Raw genomic sequence first — 22,619 nt, 5'->3', positions numbered from 1 at the left:
TATTAATCTTTATATTATTTTATATCAACAGCTAATATGCAATAGCCACGATCTGTTATCAAATACATTTACCTTTAGTCATTTAGCAGATGCTTTTATCCTAAGCCACTTACAGAGATAAACATTGGAAACAATAGGAACAACATAAGGACAACAAAAAGCTTTTTAGAAAAGAGATAGAATTCAGAACTGATCCGTCAGGTGTTGACGGAAGAGATGTGTTTTCAGATCAACCGAGTTTATAATAATACAATAAGAGTTTGAAAAATACTTTCAAAGAACACACGAGTTCACAGTCTGCACTGTACGTTTCGTGGGTGCTACTATTATCAACAATAAATAATTCATATTTTTAGATTGTGTATTTTGGCCTGCAAACAAATTTAAGAGAAAAATGTGGTTTTATCTGCAGTTACGTGTGATACATAAAACAGCCTAGCAATAGCACACTAGGTCAGTAAATCAGAGGACAACAAATGAAAACCATCACTGGTTGCAGATGAATGAACTCAACAATCCTGCAAAACACTGTCAAGGGAAACCACTTATTTCCAGTGTTTACAGAGGCCAGAAGATCATCTGTGCAATACTGACCTCTACTGGGAAACATATTTTATCTAATCATTAGAGTCAATGTAAAGATAAAATTATAAGCTTGCACCTCCAGAGAAAAAAGCTTGAACATAGTTATTTTCTGGCACGTTACACGGGTAAAACGGTCACTCTATTTTTAACTTGTATTACAAACACCTTTCCTGTTTTCTCACTCTTTGTGATGGAAAAAATCTGGTGAAGTTTATATTGTAACGTCAGATCAAAATGTACAAACCAGTCACGTGGGCACAGGCCTCCTTATGAACGTGCTGCTGACCTTTAGAGGGACTTTTTGAGACCCTTGTTTACAGATCTCTTGGACGGGACTGTTGAGTAATGAATAATCTCTTGAGTAATCATTTTGAAACATGTCACTAAAAATATCATAATGGCTGCGCAATCACCAGAGACTAAGAACATTCCTGAATCATTCATCAAAATAAATAAATAAATAAATGTAAACTGCTCACAAATCTCGGTGCATTTAGGCCAATGATTTTTGAAACATCGAATGGTTAATTTTATGGTCATTTACTAAGATAAATGTACACGTACTATAATCATGTATTTAGCCTTTTCCGTATTGATTTATTTCTCCAGTTAACGTTACCTGCTCCTGGACGTACCGCGTCATGCGGAAGTGACGTCATTAAACGCGAGGAGGGCGGAGTTATAGCATGTGAGCATGTTTGGTTGGCGATCTGAGTGGAAACGATACATGAAGCGCTCGTATAGAATACAATGCATAACAGTAAGCGGCTCACTTAATATCAGACAACATTTTGGTAGAGAGTTTAGAAACGCGACATCAATGCTCTGCTGACATTTTGAAGTTTTATAGTGTGTTATATACTTGTCTCAGTTTAAATCTATTATTATTAATGACTATCTCTAATCTAATCGCTGCGGAGGAGCCAGATTTGGGCGACTGTAATATGAAAAAAGAAGCATCAGAATCATTAGGGTTTGTTCCTCAAAAAGATATTGTTTACAACCGACTTCTACCTTACAAGGACAAATTAGACGAACAGTCTAATGAATTTTTGGCACAGATTAAAGGGAACCTCGGCCGAGCGGTTCAGCTCAGAGAGATATGGCCAGGTGTTTTATTCTGGACGAGGAAACTTTCCACGTAAGTATTTTTATTAAAATGATATCCTATTATTTTCTCTCTCCATATATATATATATATATATATAATAGATATGTAATATTTATTTCATATTTTATTATATCTTGATTATTTTATTTATCATTTGTACTTTTGTCTGCCTGACATTTTGTTGCAAGGTCGTAAGCAAAAATGTCTTTCTTAATATGCCATTTTAATATTATAATCTTATTTTATATACATTAATCAAAATGTAAATAAATGAAAAATATGACGTTCCTAATGCAGATCTATGTATAGTCCCTGTGTCAAGCAACATTGAATGACTGTTTTACGTGACTATTTTAATCTAAAGTCATGCTTTACCTTGTTGTTTGGTATGTACCATTTAATTATGATAGCCTATTTTTGATATAAATACTGTACAGTCAACAAAATTGTGTCTTTATGAACAGGTCGTTATCAAAGATGCAGTTATTGTTTATTTTTGGCCTATATTTTTCAGCGATTGCAAAATGACTTGACATGTTTTCCATATTGGATGCTATTTAAAGATCTCTAGCATAATCAGTCAGATGTCAGACTGCGTGTGACTCTTTGAGACGCAATACAAGAATCTGTCAACACAGTAAACAAACATGAACACTTATATGAGACACCGATTGCTGTGTAGTCAGAAGTATTACGTCACCTAAGGCCAGAAAATCTGTCACCTTGCATCTGACACTGACAACTGAAAATGAAAGGTATTGAAATGTTCATACCGTACAACTCCAGGTATTCTTTCTTCTTTATAACCCTGATTTCACGCCACTGCCCTATTTGGAGTTGTCATGGCCTCAGTGTTTGTGTTGGCAGTGGTCTGTGTGTCCTTATGTTTAGGACATGGCTTTCTTCATTGAGACATCACAATAAACCCTTTCGGCAAGACACTGGCTTTGCCAGCCTGTGTATAGAAACTATGGTGTCAGCTTTGAGGACAACCATGAGTCAATTTCCTTTTCAACTTCCCTTTTGTTTTAACAGCTTGACTTAAATCTTGTAATTAAAGTGATTTACTCAAAAGAAGTCAATCACGTTCTTTTAAGTCGCAACTCGTAAAACGTTGTGTCACAATCATCTAACATATTTGCACTAATAATACAATTTGACCCGCAACTAATGTTTGTAAAAGGGGACACACTTTTTAGAATCAAGTTGATATAATTGTCATACTAAAATAAGAAAATTGTCTCTCAGATACTTGCGATTATATGGAAGAAAGTTCAGCAAAGAGGACCATGTGCTCTTTATCAAACTGCTTTACGAGCTGGTCACCATCCCCAAACTGGAGATCAGTTTGATGCAGAGCTTCGCCCGTCTCCTCATCACCCTCCTTAAGTAAGAATGACTTCCTTTAGTCCCCTTCTGATAACATCAAAACACTGTTTTCCTGTTCAGCTTGTGTATAGTGAATAATGTTGCATATTTGTTTGGCTTTTGCAATACATTACAATGTGCTTTTTATGATTTGTTATTGCAAAGTCTGATGTAAGCAGAAGCCAAACCTGTTAAGAATTACTGATCTGTTTGGCTTTAGGAAGAAAGAGCTACTTTCACGAGATGACTTGGAATTACCATGGCGACCCTTATATGAGCTACATGACAGGATCCTGTACTCAAAGACAGAGCATCTTGGCCTGAACTGGTTTCCCAGGTATGTAGAATTTTCAATGTCGAACTTGAAGCAAAGAAAGTGTATAAACTGCAAAAAAGTATCTTCAATCATTATTTAAAGTTAGGTATCTCTGCAGAGGTTGTTTACGCTTACTTTAATGTCAAATACTTGTATGTCTACAGGATCAAACAGGCTTATTAACAACACATAAGCTTTTGTAACATATTTTTATATAACACATATTTTAATTGAAGTCATTTCTATCCAGGCGTTCTTCTTAGTTTCTTGCCTGTGAAATCCTCAACCTTAGTTCTGTGAATACACATACAATTGGTGCTGATGTTGAGCATCAAAAAATAAATATTTGCTCAGTAGTGTGCTTGTGTTTTTTCTCCTCTCATGTTCAGTTCTCTGCGGCCACGTTCTTCCTCTAAGCACATTATCGTTAAACTTGCTCAGAGGTGGTAAGGAAAAAGCAATCTTATCTTAATATATGGCACACTCAATTGTCTTTTGTTTGTGCACCTTTAACAAAAAAAGTATGCATGTGACACTTAAAGGCTGTTGGACAAACAAGGTTGTTTGCGCCATTCATCTGCTTTCACAACATTCAACAATTTGCATGTATTGTGCATTGTTCCAGAGTGTTTTGTCTGTTTGTAGCATCAGTTTTCCCCATGCACTTCAATGTGGACATCTGATACTCCAGTGTCCTTGTTCCCTCTACATGGGTTGCAACAGTGAAACCCTGGTGAGGGTCACATTAATTTCTCTGTCTGAGTGCCCGGAGGTGAAAGATTCCTTTGGCTTATTTCAAAACAGGCTCTGTCTGGGTGTCACATATCTGCAGTTTTATGGTGACGCTCAAAGGCTTGTAACATTTGTTTGTAGTGTGAGTTGTGGTATATGTGGGCTGTCATGCGAGTGAATGTTCTTTGAAGGGCAGAATTAACAAGGTTTTTTTTGGCCAGCTAGGTCCATCATTTAACAGCTAACCAGATATACATTAAATAAATCAAAGGTTCCCCACTGTATCTGGCCTCACAAGTGTTTGCCTTGTTGGCATTAATATGGGTTTTATAATATCTCAATGCATGAAGGGGTCTGATAGCACTAATCTATTGTGTGGCAGTTAAAAAATGCAAATTTTGGATTTCTACTATTATATGTCATGTTTGTTACTTTGTATCTTGTCTTTCATTTCCAGCTCAGTGGAAGCAGTTTTAAAGGCCTTAATCAAGATCTGCAGGCCGTGAGTACATTCTTTATTTTTTTATGCATTACAAAATCAGTTACAAGTGTACCAAAACTTAATTAAATTTAATTATAAAATTTAATACAAATGTCATTGTAAAGTGACAGGGAATAAACAGATTTTGGATCAGCTTTCCTGTAGCTCAGTGGTTAGAGCATGGTGCTAGCAACGCCAAGGTCATGGGTTCAGTCCCAGGGATGCACATACTCAAAAGAAAACTGATGTATAGTATATTGCAATGTGAATTGATTTGGATTAAAGCGTCTACCAAATGCATAAATGTAAATCTTATGGATAAAAAAGGTGGCAGTGCAGATAGTGGTACATTTTTCGTCTGTAAATTACCAATGGTGACAAGAACTGACGAAAAAGGAAGAAAAACAAATATCTACAAACAAATGTTTAGACAAACATTTTCGAACATTAGACCAAGTCTTTGTCTACACCAGTGCGTTTTCATTTGAAGACAGAGTCTTTCGTTTTCAAAACGCTCTTCGTCCACACTTAGCGTTTTCTAGCGTTTCCCAAACGCTGCCCATCCACACTGAAACGTCTGAAAACGCTTACTTCCATGTACTGCGCATGAGTAAAACCTCTCAACCGGTGTCATTTCTGTCAAGCAGGTAACACAAAACTATAAAGCTGCAAAAGTGAAACCTGTTTTCCTCATCCACACTACACTGCGAAAATGGCAGTTTCAAATGTATCCACTTTATAGGGCATTTTCGAAAAGCTCAGTTTTCATTGACAAAAACGCAGTCTCGTTGTGAATAAAAGGCCAAATTAGAGAGAAAAATATCAGTTTTCAAATGAAAACGCACTACTGTGGATAAGATCTAAGTGTTGAGCGTTTGATAGCCTCCCACGTTGTTCTCCTGAGCCTTTTAATCCTATTTAAAGCTCTATTGATTTGACATTTGGGAGTTTCCGGTCTCTGGGACACAGCATTGACCCAGGATCAGTACTATCCCGACCTAGACATGAGGTCAGTAAGGACAATAAGATATCTGCCAACGGCTGAGTGTTGTAATTGGGTTAAGACCATTTAATACTAAATGTTTAATGTTAGCGTTGACCGACGGGCTGTAATCTTTTTACAAAAGCACATTAACCTGTTATCCAGTTAATGGGTGTTAACTTGTACAGCATTTAACATTCAAATACAAGTCATTTTTGTATTTAATTTTACAGATTAATATTTCTCTCATTCACAAAGTTGATATTTTTTTTAAATCTGTGTGTAGCATTTTAGGTCATAAATAAGAAATAATGAGTTTTTTTGTGTGTCTGTATACAGATATTTCCCAGAATATGCCACGCAGGAGATGCTAGAGGAGTGGAGACCTCTGATGTGTCCTTTTGACGTGACCATGCTGAAGGCGATGGGGTATTTTGAGCTTTTCCTGCCCACAACACTTCCCCCAGAGCTACATGATAAGGGCTTCAAGTGAGTACTTCCTGAATGTTACTGTGACACACTTTCATTATGCTTTACCTCTCAAAATCAGTCCACTTCATTTGTACAGTATACTAGATTTACTTGTTAAATACGACAGTCAGGTTGTTTATGATATGTAGTAAAATAGAATTTAAGGAAAAAAAATGTATATAGGATTTGTTTTTATACAGAATAGTGAAAAATCATTTGCTTATTTTGTTAATGATTTCTTATATGAAACCATTTAAAAGTCCTAAATATAGGATACACAAAATGTTTCATAATTACTTAATAGTCCTTTAAGTTAAAATGAATATTTACTGTGCAATATGTGCTATATAGAAATAAATTATCAATATGTGGTGTTTTCACAGACTTTGGTTTGATGATTTTATAACCCTTTGGGTGTCTATGCAGAACCTTCCCAGTTGGGAAGTGGTAAGTATATCTGCCTTTCTTGTCAGCAATGTTAACTGTGGATTTTTTGCATATCTATAATGTAATTTTATTACTAAATAACTCTAATTTGTCTATTTCAGCATCTTGTCAGTCTTTTTGCACGACTGGCAAATGACAACATTGGCTATATTGATTGGGACCCTTATATACCAAAGGTAATATAGTTACTTTACCATCATCTTATAAAGGCATCACTGCACTGCCTGCAACTCCTGGTCTATATAGTAGACTTGTGGTTTCGGGTACACCATTTGTCCTTTAATTCATATCTGATTGAGTTTTTGTAGGAGAATCGTATTTATTGTTTCTTATATTTTCAGATCTTCACAAGGATCCTGAGAAGTCTGAATCTTCCTGTAGGATCTAGTCAGATGCTGGTTTCTAGATATCTGACAAATGCTTATGACATCAGTCATGTGGTCATTTGGATTTCTGCCATGCTGGTCAGTGTAATATGAATCATCTTCTCTGAAGCCAGAGAATCATATTTATTAAAAATCTTCAAAAAATCGTATTTTCTTTGTGTGTTCATCTCAGTGTGGATATAAATGTGTTTGTATTTTAGGGAGGACCTAGCAAGCAGACCCAGACACAGCTCAGTGGCCTTTTCAACAGTATCGCCTCATTTTTCCATCCCTCTAACAACGGCCGCTGGCTGGTGAGTCACTCCACAGATAACTCATGAACTCACATCATAGCTACTTGATTTTAAAATATTTGTTTTAATGTTTTTAACTGGCATTTACACAATTTGAATATGATTCTATAGTATAAAAATAAGACACAGGTTTGAGGGAAAACATGGCGAACCATATCTTGCTAAGATATGAGATAATGCCAAATGTCAGTCATTGATCAATTCAGATGCATTTTTAAAGGAACTATGTTAAAGTGAATCCCTTTATTCCAGACTTTAATCCCTCCCAGAATGGGAACCTCAGACACTATCCTGCAGCTGTGTCTATTTGAAACATGGCTGCTATCAACAACGCATGCCATTCTTTTTCTAGAAACATTTCCTCATGGACCACGGGACAGTTTGTCTTTTCAGGGATGCCTGTGTGTATTGTCTGAGGGAGACCTCTAGATCTCCATTTCAAATACACTAAATCCTTTGAAACCCTTTTATTGTTTTCAAATTGTTGCCGTTACTTTGTGTCCCCCTCCGGGCCCTTTTGTCATGAGACACAGCCAGACTACGGAACATCTGATTTGTTTTTAGAAGCCGCAGAAAGTGTTCTTCCCTTGAATTAGATGAATTGTGTGGTGGCATCACAGAGTACAAAAACTCTTATTGGAAAGAGGAATGTGACGACTGAACCACACTCGGTTAGAAGATTCATTTTTAAACTGGTAATCAGAAAGAAATTGCAAGCAGAGATTTGTCCAATAAAGGCCTTTTTGATCATATGGCACTTGCAATGGTGTTTTGACAATTGAAGCACAATACAAGAACAATGACTTCATGCTTCAATTAGTTTCAGGGCTCAATAACACATTTGTCTTTTGTCTATAATTGTGAGATTTATTTTTACACATTACAGACGTTTGTGTATTATAGGGATTCACCCAAAAATTATAATTCTGTCATCATTTACTCACCCTCTTGTCATTTCAAACCTGTATAACTTTCTTTCTTCTGCAGAACACAAGAGAAGAAATTTTGCAGAATGTTGATATTCGAACAGCGGTGGAAGCCATTGACTTCTATTGTATGGACACAAAACCAATGCAAGTGAATGCCTGCCATCACTGTTCGGTCAACAAGAAAGAAACTCGTACAGGTTTAAAATGACAAGAGGGTGTGTAAATGATGACAGAATTTTCATCTTTGGGGGAACTTTCACTTTAATGTTTTTTTAATCTGTTTCCCAGTGATAATGAGAGAAATCATCAACGCTCAATATGGAATAAAATACCCGCCCTTTACTTAAAAGAGCCATTTGACAGGATGTATTATTAACTGAACTGGTCTGTTATTGCTAATTAGTAAAAAATATATATATGTATAAACTAAATATATAAATAATTGTTTTAAAAAAATATATATATAAATAAATGAAAATAAAATAAATACATTGTGTTTTACAAATGTTCTTTTGACCAGATGAAACTCATGAAGCTGTTGCAGCGTTTGCCTGCCAGCGTGGTGAAGCGTCTGCATCGAGAACGTTTCCGCACACCCACATGGCTGACCCCCGTTCCCGAGAGCCACCTTCTCAGCGAGCAAGACATCACCGACTTTGTGGAAAGCGTGACGCAGCCCGTCCTACTGGCCATGTTCAGCAAAACCGGCAGTCTGGATGCCGCCCAGGCCCTGCAGAACCTCGCCCTGCTCCGACCCGAGCTAGTCATTCCTCCAGTGCTAGAGAAGTACGTTTTTTGTTCAGTTGAAGCACATACTAAAATGTCTTCGACTACTTTTGTAAATAGTTTAACATGTGTGCTCCTCTGTGAATTGTCATCATTTTGGCCTCGGACAAAAAAAGGTCGCAGCATTATCTCGATGACTTTCTCATAAAATCCATTACATCGACATAAACTGAACTCACACTGAACTGAGCAGGGATGTCTTTTCTGTCTTTTTCTGTTTGAAGGACGTATCCCGCCATGGAGACCCTCACTGAGCCTCACCAGCTTACCGCCACTCTCAGCTGTATGATCGGTGTGGCGCGGTGCCTGGTGGCCGGGGGCCAGAGGTTTCCAGAGGGACCCACACACATGCTGCCACTCCTCATGAGGGCTCTGCCTGGGGTCGACCCCAATGACTTCAGCAAGTGCATGGTGAGAGTTTGACGGGTAGACATGTTGCAGATTCCAGCGACCATGATTTAATAAATGTATCGTGTTCTTTCATTTTTTTAGATCACATTCCAGTTCATAGCAACCTTTGTTACTCTTGTGCCATTGATCGACTGTTCAGCTGCCATACAGACCAGAGATGACCTCACACAGGTGAGCTTTTCACGTTGTTTCTATTTAGTTTTACGCATCATTTAACAGACTGATGCCCTTAATTCTCTTTATGCAGGTGGAAAAGGAGCTGTGTTCAGCCTCTGCCGAGTTCGAGGATTTTGTTCTTCAGTTCATTGACCGGTATAAAGCTCTGGGTGATGACGCAGTTGTATGAGTACGCATGTGTCTCTCTTGTTCCTTATGTCCTTTTTTTGTTTATGTGTGTGTAGGTGTTTCGCGCTGATTGACAGCAGTACACTGGAACAGACCCGGGAGGAGACGGAGACCGAGAAAATGACTCATCTGGAGAGTTTGGTGGAGTTGGGCCTGTCGTCCACATTTAGCACTATTCTCACACAGTGCTCTATGGAAATATTCCAGGTAACACACACACAAACTTACAGGTCCACACATTTCCATACCTAGGCTGTGGTCCAAAGAATGAAAAATGATGTCATGGTGACTTTAAAAATAATATCTCCATGTCCACATGTGACTGTAAGTTGATGTTTTTACAGGTGGCTATGGAGAAGGTCTTCAACTTTGCCACAACAAACATATTTGAGACTCACGTGGCCGGGCGGATGGTGGCCGACATGTGCCGAGCTGCAGCCAAGGTCAGTGTCCTGAGCTCAACTCATAGAAATCCACAGCTTATAGTCACTCGAAACCTTGTCAAATGATCATTCTCCTTTCAGTGTCATCCAGCTGAGGCTTTGAAGCTCTTTGTGCCTCATTGCTGTAATGCCATACTACAAATCGCAGCAAGTAAGCGATTCCATCTGCGTGATTGCATGTTAGCGTCTGTGATTCATTGCCGTGTCAGTTTCTTGTTTACATGTCATGTTTTCATAGATGAAGAGGTGTTAAATGTGGATGAGCTGGATAAAGAACTCATGTGGAACCTTCAGCTGTTGTCTGAGGTCAGTTCGCAAGCACAGTCCTGCTAGAAATCTGTTTCTTAAAGTTTATAACCAATAAATCTAGAAAGTAAATATAGAAATATATTGAAATCTGTTTATTAAACACACTCTCTCTCTGTCTCTCTCTCTCTCTCGCAGGTGACCCGTTTGGATGGTGATAAGGTCTTACTCTACAGATCTCAGCTGGTGCAGATACTGCAGTTGACTTTACACTTGAAATGTAAGCAGGGCTACAGTCAGGCCTGTAAGCTGCTTTATCACATCCTGCGCTCCGTGTCCATCATTTTTCCCAAAGAGTACTGCAGCGTGCCCGGCGGCTTCCATCAGCATACGGACAAATACCTGCCAATCAAGGTCAGAGAGGCAAATAATGATTTAGCCACTGACACTTACAGTGACTCATGCATCAGAATAAAATGCAATATGATGCCGTATCGCTTGCTTATTTATAGTCAGAATGCATAGAGTTCCCAATAATGCCTGATTTACCATCGTACATTCAGTTTTCATCAGTAGACAAAACATTGAGATTGGCAGAAACTGACTGTGATACGCGATCTTTAGAGGTCCCGTGTTTGAAATTTTGCAGCATCTGGTGGTGAGGCTGGGAATTGCAACCAATTGCTCACTCCACCCCTCACTTTTAAAGCACTACGGTGGCTGACACAGAACTAAGATGTCATCACAGTTTAGCTTCTTTGCCTTGAAAGATAATATAGTTACAAAATGCACTGTTTAGAGCAGTTTGTCCGTCTAGGGACAGTTACATACTGGACATATAAAATGATTTTATGATATCACGGGCTAAATAAAGTGTCTTAGTCTATGGTCATTTTTATGAAGTGAATGCTAAGTCCCAGTTTGAATATATAGATACAGTAAATAAGATTGGTTGTGCTCTTGAGACCAGCTTTACCCTTATCCTATCATATCTCTCTGAAGCGGAGGAGATGATTGGCTAAATGGATTAGTTAGGTTAGGTTATCCTCTCCATCTTTTCTGAGATCACTTGCTGGCTGCGTATTATATCACTGTTAACACAGTTTGTTGACCCTGATTGACCCGAGGCTAAGATTTTACTGGTTGTCCTCTCTCTGTCAGGACTGGGGTCGACCTGGAGACCTGAGGAATCTGGACATCCAGTGGCACGTGCCCAGTGCAGAGGAAAAGCAGTTTGTCTTCTACCTGTTGGATTTGCTGCTAAAGCCTGAACTCCAGCGTCTGCAGAAGCACACACGGGGAGAGCAGGAGATCAGCAGGTTAGATATCAGATTCACATTGTTTTACTCTATTAAAGAAATGCATCTTGATAATCAGGGTTGCCAAGACTGTGTTTTTTCCGCATAAAAAAATAAGACTTTAAAACAGCTGCCGCTGCTTAGTTTTTATGTTGTTTTTAAAGTAAGAATAAGTTATAACAGTATGTATACAGACTCTGTTTATGGTCCCTTCTATATAATAGTCTTAAAGAAGAAATTGTGTGTGAAACCTAACAAGGTCTGTAAAATATGTATTTAGGTATGTAGATACTTTCTTTAGTTTTGGTTGGGCTATTTTTGTCACGCAGATCTGGCAACCCTGGTTATAATATTGTACAGTAGATTGGTTTAACACAGTATTTGGTTTCTTTCATGGTTCATGTTTAAAATATTGATTCACAAATGTAAATGTGACTGTCAAAATGCCATAGTTATTGTTTGTATTGTCTGTTTAGGGATGATGTTTTACAGAGTCTTACAATAATTCATCATTGTGTTCTGGGAGCAGGCAGCCTTATGCCTCTACTGCATGGAGAACCAGTGCCAGAACTGTGAGTCTCACAAAGAAATTAGAAATGAAACTACAAAAACAAATAAACTACAAATGCGCTGTGACTTAGGGGTTAGAGCATGGGGCTGTCAACGCCAATGTCATGGGTTTGATCCCAGGGATTGCATATACTTAGAAACAAATGTATAGTATAATGCAGTGTAAGTCGCTTTGAATAAAAGCGTTTGCCAAATGCTTGATGTAAATGTAAATAAATAAACATAATATATTTTATGCATTGCAAATAAGACAACAGTGTGCAATAACTAGTATACAGCACCTGCTGTGGCGTTATGGTCATGGAAACAAGCTGCCCAGAAATAAGATAAATAAAATGTAATTTTAATATTGTACTAGCAGGTCCCTTTGAGGTCCAAATATGTTTTTTTTGTTATTTAAACCTGCTAATACGTTTTAACATTGCCGTTTTTGATTATCGTGTATGTTTAGTGATGCTGTCATCAAAGCAAAAAGATTTAATAAAAAGTACTTAGATTACCAAAAATATTTAAAAAATGTATTAAAAATTTCAAACAATTTGAGGATGATGATAGAATTTGTATACTTGTGTTAAATAAGATAAGAATGCAAAACGTTTTTTCTTCATTTTTCGTTAGTTATCTTAGACATAATATATTGTAGGTTGTTAAAAAAATCGGAATTATGATTTTAACTATGTAATGATTTATTTCAGGATCAACAGTATGGTTCAGTTGTTCGAGACGAATGTGTATACTGGAGTAGATTATGGTAAGAGAACCCTTCCTCCTTGTGTGAATTTCCTATGTGAAGCTACATTGTTTTGTAATGGGCCAGTAATAATTGATTCTTTGGCAGATCTATCTAAAGAAAACTACAGAGAAGAAATCTTAAAGACAATCAGACCTTTACTGCGTAAGTGTCTTCTCGCTGAAGTCCTATATTCTGTATAAAGCAACATGGACCGTTTCATTTCATTTGTAAACTTAAATATAAAAAAAAAAACTCCCAATGTTATATGTTCTATCTCCTCAGATCACACACTAGAGCACTCAGAAGATGACACTAAATCCCTTTTCTCTATTATAAAGGTACAAAAAACAACATTGTCAAGTTAACTTCATAACGTCTTATTGTATTCATTATTGTTTTTTAATAAAATTGCCACTAATACATTGTGTTTTTTTTCTTTAGATAATAAGCGACCTCCTTCGCTTTAAAGGTACCCACAAACACGAGTTTGACTCCCGCTGGAAGAGTTTTAGCCTGGTCAAGAAGTCCATGGAGAACAGGGTGAGGATCTCTAAGAACAACACAGATTTACTGTCTGTTGCTGGCTTCTCTGGTAACAGGACTGAATCATTCTTCATTTCTTTCTCTCTTCAGCTTCATGGAAGTAAACAGCACATCAGAGCTCTGCTCATAGACCGAGTCATGCTGCAACATGAGGTAACTGTTACCAACATTCAATCCAAACCAGTTTTTAATCAATCGGTTCACAGTAGTGAGAATCTAATAATGTAATTTCAGCTGAGATGTGTGATCGTGGAGGGCTGTGACTACAAAAGAGTTCATCAGGATCTGATAAATGACCTGCTTACACTGTCCACCAGCAGATACAGTCAGGTAAGATTTATGTATTTAAACACATGGCACAGCTTTATAAATGCTTCACAGTCAGAACATCTTTGAAAGCCTCTCTTGCACCTCAGGTGAGAAGTAGAGCTCAAAGTGTGCTGTTCATGGCTTTTGGAACCTATAACTTCTGCTGTAGAGACATAATACCAATTGTTCTGAATTACCTGGACCCAAACCGCACTGATGTCACGCAACAGCAGTTCAAAGTAGGCATCATAAAGTTTGCAATAGATACGCAACATTTTTTATGATACAACTTGTATGACATTTAATATAAACATCATTTTTTCTCTGTTTTCCTCTGGTCCGGTTTTTCAGGGTGCCTTGTACTGTCTGTTAGGGAATCATTCTGGGATCTGTCTGGCTAACCTGCAGTACTGGGACTGCATTGCTCTGACGTGGCCCGCCATTGTGCGTTTCGGCCTGAGCCCTTCCATGTCTCTTGAGAAATCTTCTATTGTGCGACTCTTTGATGATCTGGCTGACAAGATCCACCGGCAGTATGAGACCATCAGCATTGACATTTCTGTGAGTTCTGCCCTTCTAGGAACATCGGAGTACATTTTCGAAGACATGCATAGGTTTTGACACTGCGTTAAATTGTGTTCAGATCCCAGAAAGTTGTGTGGAAGTTGCTCTTAAGCTACAAAAGTCCAGTAACCCCGAACCAACACCAAGTGGCACTTTTGAACAGGATGAAGTGGAAGGAAAACGGAGACAGCAAGATAAAAACAAAGACTCAAAGCAGTAAGAACATGCACAAAGACACACCAAATGCTTTTATCGTGCTGACTGGATGACATAAAAAAGTATTTTCAAAAATAAAACATTGCCCAGATCAAGTTATTGTATTTGTGTTCCTACAGAAAATATGAAAAGCTAGTGGCAGATCTTTTGGACTGTCTCTACAACAGAAACATGTACGTCCACACGTGTGTATAACTGCTGTGTGTACATATGTGTGTGGTGAATGTACAGCTGATCTATACTGGACTTTTGTTTGTGTTAAAGGCCATGGAAGTTCGAGCAGATAGCCATCGGCTTCCTCTCTCTGATGCTGCGAGACGATCACCCTCTGCCATCCTCCGCTGTCCTCTTCTTCATCCAGAGCCTCAACCACGACTCCATCTTAGTTCGCAATGTAAGCGGTCAAATGTGGGGTCAGACAGTATTATATTTAAATGGATAGTTGACCTAAAAATAGAGATTCTTACAACATTCTAGTTATTTCAGACCTGTAGGCCTTTATTTCTTCGCAAAACATAAAAGCAGATATTTAGAAGAATGTTGGTAACCGAACAGCAATGGTACCCATTCACTTGCATTGGTTTTGTTTTCGTACAATAGAAGTGAATGGGAAATTTCATTTTTGGGTGAACTGTTCCTTTAAGGAAAAAAATGAAAGCTGCACATACTGTACAGTAGTCACATGCACTTCATTTCTGCCGGGTCTTTTTATTGGTCAGGTTGCGATATCTGCAGTTGGTGGAATTCTAAAACAGCTGAAGACGCCCAACAAGAAAGTGGCAGTAAATCCATACGACATAACAGAGCTTAAATCCTCGCTACAGTCAAGTAAGTTTACTAAGAAACAAACATTAAGAAATGGTTAAGTGTTGCAAAGGGGACAGGTTTAATCTCAGGGAACACACATACTGACCAAGTGCATACCTTGGATGCTCTCGAAGTTGCTTTGGAGTTAAAACATCTGCATAAATCTAGAATGTAAAGACAGTTGTCAAATGATATTGACTAATGCATTAGGGTTCGCTATATTAAATAAGTACTAAAAGGCTTCCTCTTCTTGACTAGGTGATGGTAAAGCTCTTGGCAGTCTGTTGGCAGGAGACAGGCCTGATAACCAGTGGTTGCAGTATGACAGCAGCAGGTTGCCACGCTCCCAGCAGGACTGGAATGAATGTTGCTTTATTGAGAAAACACACTGGGGTTATTCCACATGGCCGCGGTATAGTCGCACATACATGTCAAGAAATTGTTCACCAGCTAAATTCAAAAACAACTGATAGCTTGTAGGCCAATTGTACAATATTATTTTTATTATTATTATATAATGATAAAAAGGGCAACTTTAAGGTTAAAAGCTACTGTATGACTAAAAAAAGTCATTTTTCTTTTAATATAACATTTTTCTGTTGTAGGAAGCTGCTGCTTTATGCCCCTTCTGCAGAACAGCCCAGACAAAGCAAAACAAGAGAAGAGATGAATGAGGTTGGCAAATATTAAAACTAGCAGTGTCAAATGATTTATCGCATCCAGAATAAACGTTTGTGTTTACATAATATATGCATGTGTACTGTTCATATTCATTTTGTATTTATAAACACATACACATACATCCATATATTGTAGAAATATGTAAATAGACGTTTATATATAACGTTAATTATTAGAAAATATAAATAAATACGTCCACATTTTTCTAAATATATATACAATGTGTATGTTTTGTGTTTATAAATCCAAAATGAATATGCAAAGAACACGTTAATTGTTGGACAGCCCAAATTAAAACCTGTAAAAGGAAGTGTTCACTCAAAAAATGGTCTTATAAATGGTTTTATATCTACTATGGAAGTCTATGGGGACCCTTTTTTGGGTGGATTAACATCTAAACCCAATCACTGTTCCTCCAATATCTCTCAGGACCTTCTAACCTTCTTGTCCAATTGTTTGCATGCTTATTTTTTGTTTTGTAGAGTGAACAGATCATATACGATCACTTCGCAGATGTGCGTTTCGTAGATCAGTTCATCCAGTATTTGTCTTTGGAGGACAGGAAGGGGAACGATAAATTCAGCCCACGTCGATTTTGCCTCTTCAAGGTATGAATTTTTAATATTGAACGTGTAGCACCACTACATTCAACGAACATTTTTTAATGTATGTTTTTCTTACAATATACATTTTTTTTTAAAGAAAATATGAAACTTGAAATCTCACAAAAACGTCTGTTATTGTGAAAGGGTCTTTTCCGGAACTTTGATGATGCGTTCCTGCCACTTCTCAAGCCTCATGTGGAGCGACTGGTTGGAGATTCCCACGAGAGCACCCAGCGCTGTGCAGCTGAGATTATTTCTGGACTCATCAGGGGCTCCAAACACTGGAGCTACAGCAAGGTAAAGACACAAATACATGTACACTGTACATATACAGACATTCTAAATGCATGCTTTGAATACATGCAAATGTTTTTAAACCCTCCTTAACTCTGTATATGTATTACAGGTAGAAAAACTGTGGGCTCTGCTCTGTCCACTTCTCCGTACGGCCCTCTCCAATATCACCATAGAGACGTATTCTGACTGGGGCACCTGCATTGCCACTGCCTGCGTAAGGAAACATGCTCATTTGGCTCCCAAATCTTGAATATTTGTTCACTTCTTTCAAAAATCGATAAATTTATGATTCCTTGCATTCTGCAGGAAAGCCGAGACCCACGAAAGCTTCACTGGCTGTTTGAGATGCTGATGGAATCACTTGTCATCGGAGAAGGAGGCTCATTCGTGGATGCCTGGTATGACATCACCACACACTTCAAAATGTCCGGGATTTAGTTCATTAGGGCATCAGAATTGAACGCATTTCTATATTTTTCTCAAATTTCTCTCTCTCTTTCTCGTGTCAGTCGTCTTTATGTCCTGCAGGGGGGTCTCGCTCAGCAGCAGTGGAGGGTCCCGGAACTGCTTCACAGGTTACTGCAGAACTTAGAGCCCAAACTCACTCAGGTCTACAAGAACGTACGTGAACGCATCGGCAGGTATGTGCGTTAACTTGCTATTCATTTTACAAAAAACATCACACCCGCCTTCTCTTCTGATTCATCTGTTCTTTCTCTTGTTCTTCTCAGTGTGCTCACCTACATCTTTATGCTCGATGTGAACCTGCCGCACACTCAGCCGACCACGTCCCCTCGCATCGGAGAGTTCACAGAGCGCGTGCTTGCTCGACTCAAGCCTCTGACCGAAGGAGAGGAAGAGATCCAGAACCACGTGATGGAGGAGAACGATGAGGGGGACCAAGACGAGAGGACGCAAGCCATCAAGCTACTCAAAACAGGTGTGTATCTTGGTGTTTGAGAAGTTACAGCGTGCGTAGGCAAGCGTAAGGCTGCTTGTGGGGTATTTTTACAAATTTTCTGTTTTAGTTTTGAAGTGGTTGATGACCAGCGCTGGACGTTCCTTCTCTTCTGTCGTCCCAGAACAGCTGCGTCTCCTTCCTCTTCTCTTCAAAGTGAGCCACATTTTTGAAGAATTTCGGTTGTTTTGGCTGTCTTATCTCACCTATGGCCTCTCTCTCTCTTTATAGATCGCTCCCGTGGAGAATGACGACAGTTATGACGAGATGAAAACCGATGCCAAGACCTGTCTGTTTCTCATGTCGCAGGGGTTGCTGTACTCAGAACAGATCCCGCAAGTCCTCAGTTTGCTTGAAGAGGTTCAAACATACACCATCTCACACCGAACCAATTTTAAACTAGTCTCATGTGATCTGATCAAAAGTAGACCTGTGTGGACACAAGGGTCTGAACTCATAGTCATTTCTCACATAAATAAAGATTGTAAGGGTGTGATCTGACCAGCAGGTGTCGCTGTGTCTTTCAGATATCCAGGAGCAGCTCATGGCATGCTCGATACACCGTTCTCACTTACCTGCAGATCATGGTGTTCTACAATCTCTTCACTTTTCTTAGCGATGCCAACGCCATGAGTGACGTAAGAGCGCTTGTGCTGCGTCTGCTGGAGGACGAGCAACTAGAGGTTCTTTCAATACACACACACACTGTCAGATATACACCTGATATGTGCACACACGCTTCTGTTTTTACATTTTGGAACTTCTTCACAATTGTTATCATTTGTGCGCACAATTGTACGGTTAGACCCTAACAGAACCCATGACAATGACAAGTAAGAACCACGTTAAGAAGGGAAAGTCTGAGCTACATTGACTTGGATGTCCACATGTGTAACTGCGAAGGTTAAATGTGTCAAAAATCAATTATATAAGCTGCACTTCTCTCTCCATACTCTCTTTTCAGTTATACAGCACTGACTTGTTGTCCTTTATTCTCGCTCTCCATCCTTCTATCCCTCTTATGTTACCATAGCAACTCCCAGCTGCAGCAGTATTCTGTTTCCATGGCGATAGATGTTCAGATTTCCAGAGAGGGAAGGACTGGAAATGAGATGAGGCCAAAGGGGGGAAAGAACAGGGATACGAGTTAAAGAAAACGGCAGCTTTTAATATGAGCTATTAAGTTTCAGTAATGCGCGGGACTCATTGTCAGTTGTGTTGACGTAATGAAGACGGCCATGTGATCAATATCAACCAATAGGAACATCACAGTGGCTATGTGCTCGGGTTAAGGATCAGAGGAGAAAGATTGTCACACTGCAACACAGCTGTTATTGTATTGTAGATAATGAACAGACACCGAATCTGTGCCTATAGACGGTTTTAAAGGCAACAACATAAACAAATGTTATGTAGCCCAAACCTAACTTCATTCATATATAACATACCGTATATTAAAATAAATTAGTATTTATGTAGATTAATGTCTAATACATTGTAATATTGTAATCAAACACAGACCGGAAGTTAACTTAAGACCATCCTGCATGTCTATATACCTACAAAGAAGAACTTGATACTTTTCAGCTCAACACACGTCCAATTTACAGACTTTTTATTACTTTAAAGAACGAAATCTATATTAGCATCCACAACAGCAGACAATAACATTGTTTAGTCCAAGATTATGTGTGGCAGTTTCCTAAATGCGTGAGCCCTTTAAATTCATAATGTTTTTTGATTGGTTGTCAGTGTTTTGTACTTTACTTAATCAAATTATAATATTTATTTTATAGTTGTTGTTTGTTGTTGTTTGTAGTATGTTGTTGTTGGCATCCCAGGCATCGTGAATGAGCATTTTCTTTGTTTGCCCACAGTCCACAGAACTAGTTGTTTTATAATTGTTATGTTGTTGTGAGGCAGATTGCACCATTATGATAAATTACATAAATCTCCTAAACTTTTTTAGATTCTATGTGTTTAATATTTTAAGGACTCACATAAAAGACTCCGTCTGCACATGCTCTGCACCGCTACCTTTTGGGTAACTGAAAAGGGAACTGTCTGACCCTTTGGCCTCAGTCTGGAGGTTTTTTGTATATACTATACTCATCTCTCTCTCTGTGTTTGTGTGTATGTGTTTTAGGTGAGAGAGCTGGCTGCCACCACTCTAAGTGGATTCCTGCAGTGTTATTTTCTCCGCATTGATGAACCTCTGCAGGCCCACATTGAGTCCCTGAGCAAGACCTGCCTGCCCAAGCGCAAGAGAAGAGAACTCTGTTCGGTGGTGGACACCATTCCTTCTGCTGGTAACACACCCATAATTAATATTCTGTCATCATTTAATCACCCTATTGTCACTTAGAAAGAGGTTTAATATGACATGAGAGTGAATAAATGATTAAAGAATTTTCATTTTTGAGTGAATTATCCCTTTAACACTACATTGTACTTATTTCAGATAATTCCATTGTATTCTTATAGTTTTGGACCCCACTGTGTAATTGTTCACCAGATCTTTTGTTGTTTGTAGATCTGGTGCGTCGGCATGCAGGTGTGTTAGGTCTGAGTGCATGCATCCTGTCCAGCCCGTATGATGTGCCCACCTGGATGCCCCAGATTCTAATGGATTTGAGTGCCCACCTCAATGACACACAGCCCATAGAGGTCAAATCTCTCTCTTATTTATGTTTTTTATGTGGAGAATCGGGGTCTGTAGGGCCGGTGGATTCATATCCAAAAATAATACGTATTTAAATGTTGATTATAAAATTTTGTAATCGTGTGTTTGATAAACTTGTACGGAAATGTATAGACCAATGAATGAGTTGAAGGGGTCACAGAAAAGCCTCTTCTTTATGTTGCGAAGCATTAAGTAACATGACATAGATAAGTGAGACAGATTTGGTAAAAATAGCCAGTGTCGTAGGGGTAATACTTTTTTTGAATGCACAAATGTGTGAAAAATTAATATAATGCAGATTAAGGAACAGATATAGTGCATGGCGAGGGAGGACTTGTTAGGTGTCAAGAATGTCTTCAAGATGTCTTATCTATTTTTGCAGATGACAGTAAAGAAAACCCTGTCTGATTTCCGTCGCACTCATCATGATAACTGGCAGGAACACAAGCAGAAATTCACAGATGACCAGCTGCTGGTTCTCACAGATCTGCTGGTCTCCCCCTGTTACTACGCTTAGGGTTGTTATATCCACACAGGCTCTGTTCCAAAAACGTAGTGAGTCGCTTCGCTGTCTACTGTCTGCATATGCTGATGTCTTAAAATAGTTTGCTTAGCAGTGCATGCTGACAATAAATGTTATTTTTAGAAACAGTACAGTTCACAGATTTACACATTACAAAAAATCTATTCTCTTTTGCAGAATGATGCCACTCTCCTGTGTATTGGTCGTGATGGAAGGCTGAGCTAATTTAAATGCTTGAATTTTCTGTTTTTTTTTTGTTTACTGAATGCCTTGGAGACATTTTGGAGGAGAGAGGAATTAAAACTGCACCCATGTAGCGGTAGCTGCAGTCCTCTAGTTATATGATAACTAGAGCCTTTTATTTATTTATTTTATTGTGGTACACTTAATATTTAAGGGGAGCCTATTGCAGGTACCGCTGACTTGCATTATGTACTTGTACTTTTCTTTTGCTTGTGTGTTTGCACAAGAGCACAGGTTTGTGTTTTCTGCAGAAGAGAATTACTGTGGATTGTCCAATATGAAGCAGTTTTCTGCACTGCTTTGTATATTATTATAATACTAGTACTGTTATAGTTTTAGCAGTAATTATTTTGAAGTATACGCACATGTAATGTTTGTTTATGTTCCATATGAGCTAAAAAATATAATGCGTTTGAACAGTTTTCTCTTTATTCATTAAGGTATACCAATGCTGTATGTTTTCCCCGTCTCATACAGATCTCTCGCATAGATCTCTTGCATTTTCAGCAGTATAGGTTATAGAGAAAGAATATCGCCATAATGGATAATACATAAAACTGGTTTTTAAACCATATGTTTTTTTGTCCTTCTTACTACTGTATTTCAACTTTTTCTCTGTACATAATGTTTGCTGTCACAAAAAGATATTTATTATTTGCTTATTTATTTGAAGTTGTTGTAGTTGCTGAGGTAGAAAAGTGCATGCAGTGATACAGAACTGCAGTCACAGGTGCTGCTCTATCTGTCAGAAGCAACAATAACAGGTGCCATTTTTAAAACATGCTAGGAAAAAATGCAAAATAAAAATTGGTCTCCTGGCTAAAACTTTAATGCCACACAAGAGATATGTTTGTTTACTGAGATGGCAATGCGATGTTTGATTAAATTATCAAGTGTTTTTCTTTATATCCCTTTTACAAATATTTGAAAGAGATGAGATGAGATTTGTAATAAAGTGTGTGCAATTTACAGAGACTGGTTGTCTTTTTTATGTGTCACATATTTTTTATGTGATCCCAGGGGATTGCAAATACCTTTGTAAAATGTATAGGATAAACCAATGTAAGTGGCTTGGGATAAAATGCCTAAATGTAATGTAAATGTAATGTGTTTGGATGTTAACAAGACAAATGTCTTGTGTTCATTGGTGTTTTGTGTTCTTTAACAATTTTACAACATTGTACAAAAAAAATAGATAGCTACAAATGAATATATTCGTAGCCTGTAAACTATAATTTTGTATTGTTTGGGATAATA

General features: G+C 38.2%; 1 protein-coding gene across 2 annotated transcripts; it reads left to right on the top strand.

The window, feature by feature from the left end:
- Positions 1-1,265: 1,265 nt before the first annotated feature.
- Positions 1,266-22,337, top strand: psme4a (proteasome activator subunit 4a). 2 transcript variants are annotated; one of them, XM_056760790.1, is made up of 48 exons: positions 1,266-1,726; positions 2,945-3,085; positions 3,285-3,401; positions 3,770-3,826; positions 4,570-4,614; positions 5,915-6,064; positions 6,430-6,493; positions 6,595-6,669; positions 6,835-6,957; positions 7,080-7,172; positions 8,622-8,887; positions 9,112-9,298; positions 9,380-9,469; positions 9,546-9,610; positions 9,700-9,850; positions 9,988-10,086; positions 10,168-10,237; positions 10,325-10,392; positions 10,531-10,746; positions 11,494-11,651; positions 12,107-12,202; positions 12,896-12,951; positions 13,039-13,095; positions 13,216-13,271; positions 13,375-13,473; positions 13,567-13,629; positions 13,711-13,806; positions 13,893-14,024; positions 14,137-14,346; positions 14,429-14,565; positions 14,685-14,738; positions 14,830-14,959; positions 15,285-15,393; positions 15,631-15,784; positions 15,978-16,047; positions 16,536-16,661; positions 16,803-16,955; positions 17,065-17,169; positions 17,262-17,353; positions 17,465-17,596; positions 17,687-17,895; positions 17,984-18,069; positions 18,145-18,273; positions 18,441-18,596; positions 20,060-20,222; positions 20,447-20,580; positions 20,979-21,151; positions 21,297-22,337. In XM_056760790.1, exons 1-47 carry the CDS (start codon positions 1,476-1,478, stop codon positions 21,111-21,113), a joined length of 5,625 nt encoding a protein of 1,874 aa, XP_056616768.1. In that variant the 5' UTR covers positions 1,266-1,475; the 3' UTR covers positions 21,114-21,151; positions 21,297-22,337. The 2 variants fall into 2 exon arrangements, with proteins under 2 accessions (XP_056616768.1, XP_056616769.1); XM_056760791.1 differs by lacking the exon at positions 3,770-3,826.
- The last annotated feature ends 282 nt before the right edge of the window (positions 22,338-22,619 follow it).

Source organism: Triplophysa dalaica, chromosome 11 (assembly GCF_015846415.1).
Source record: "Triplophysa dalaica isolate WHDGS20190420 chromosome 11, ASM1584641v1, whole genome shotgun sequence".
NCBI classification, from domain to species: Eukaryota; Metazoa; Chordata; class Actinopteri; order Cypriniformes; family Nemacheilidae; genus Triplophysa; species Triplophysa dalaica.
This window is presented reverse-complemented; position numbering and strand designations above follow the sequence as displayed.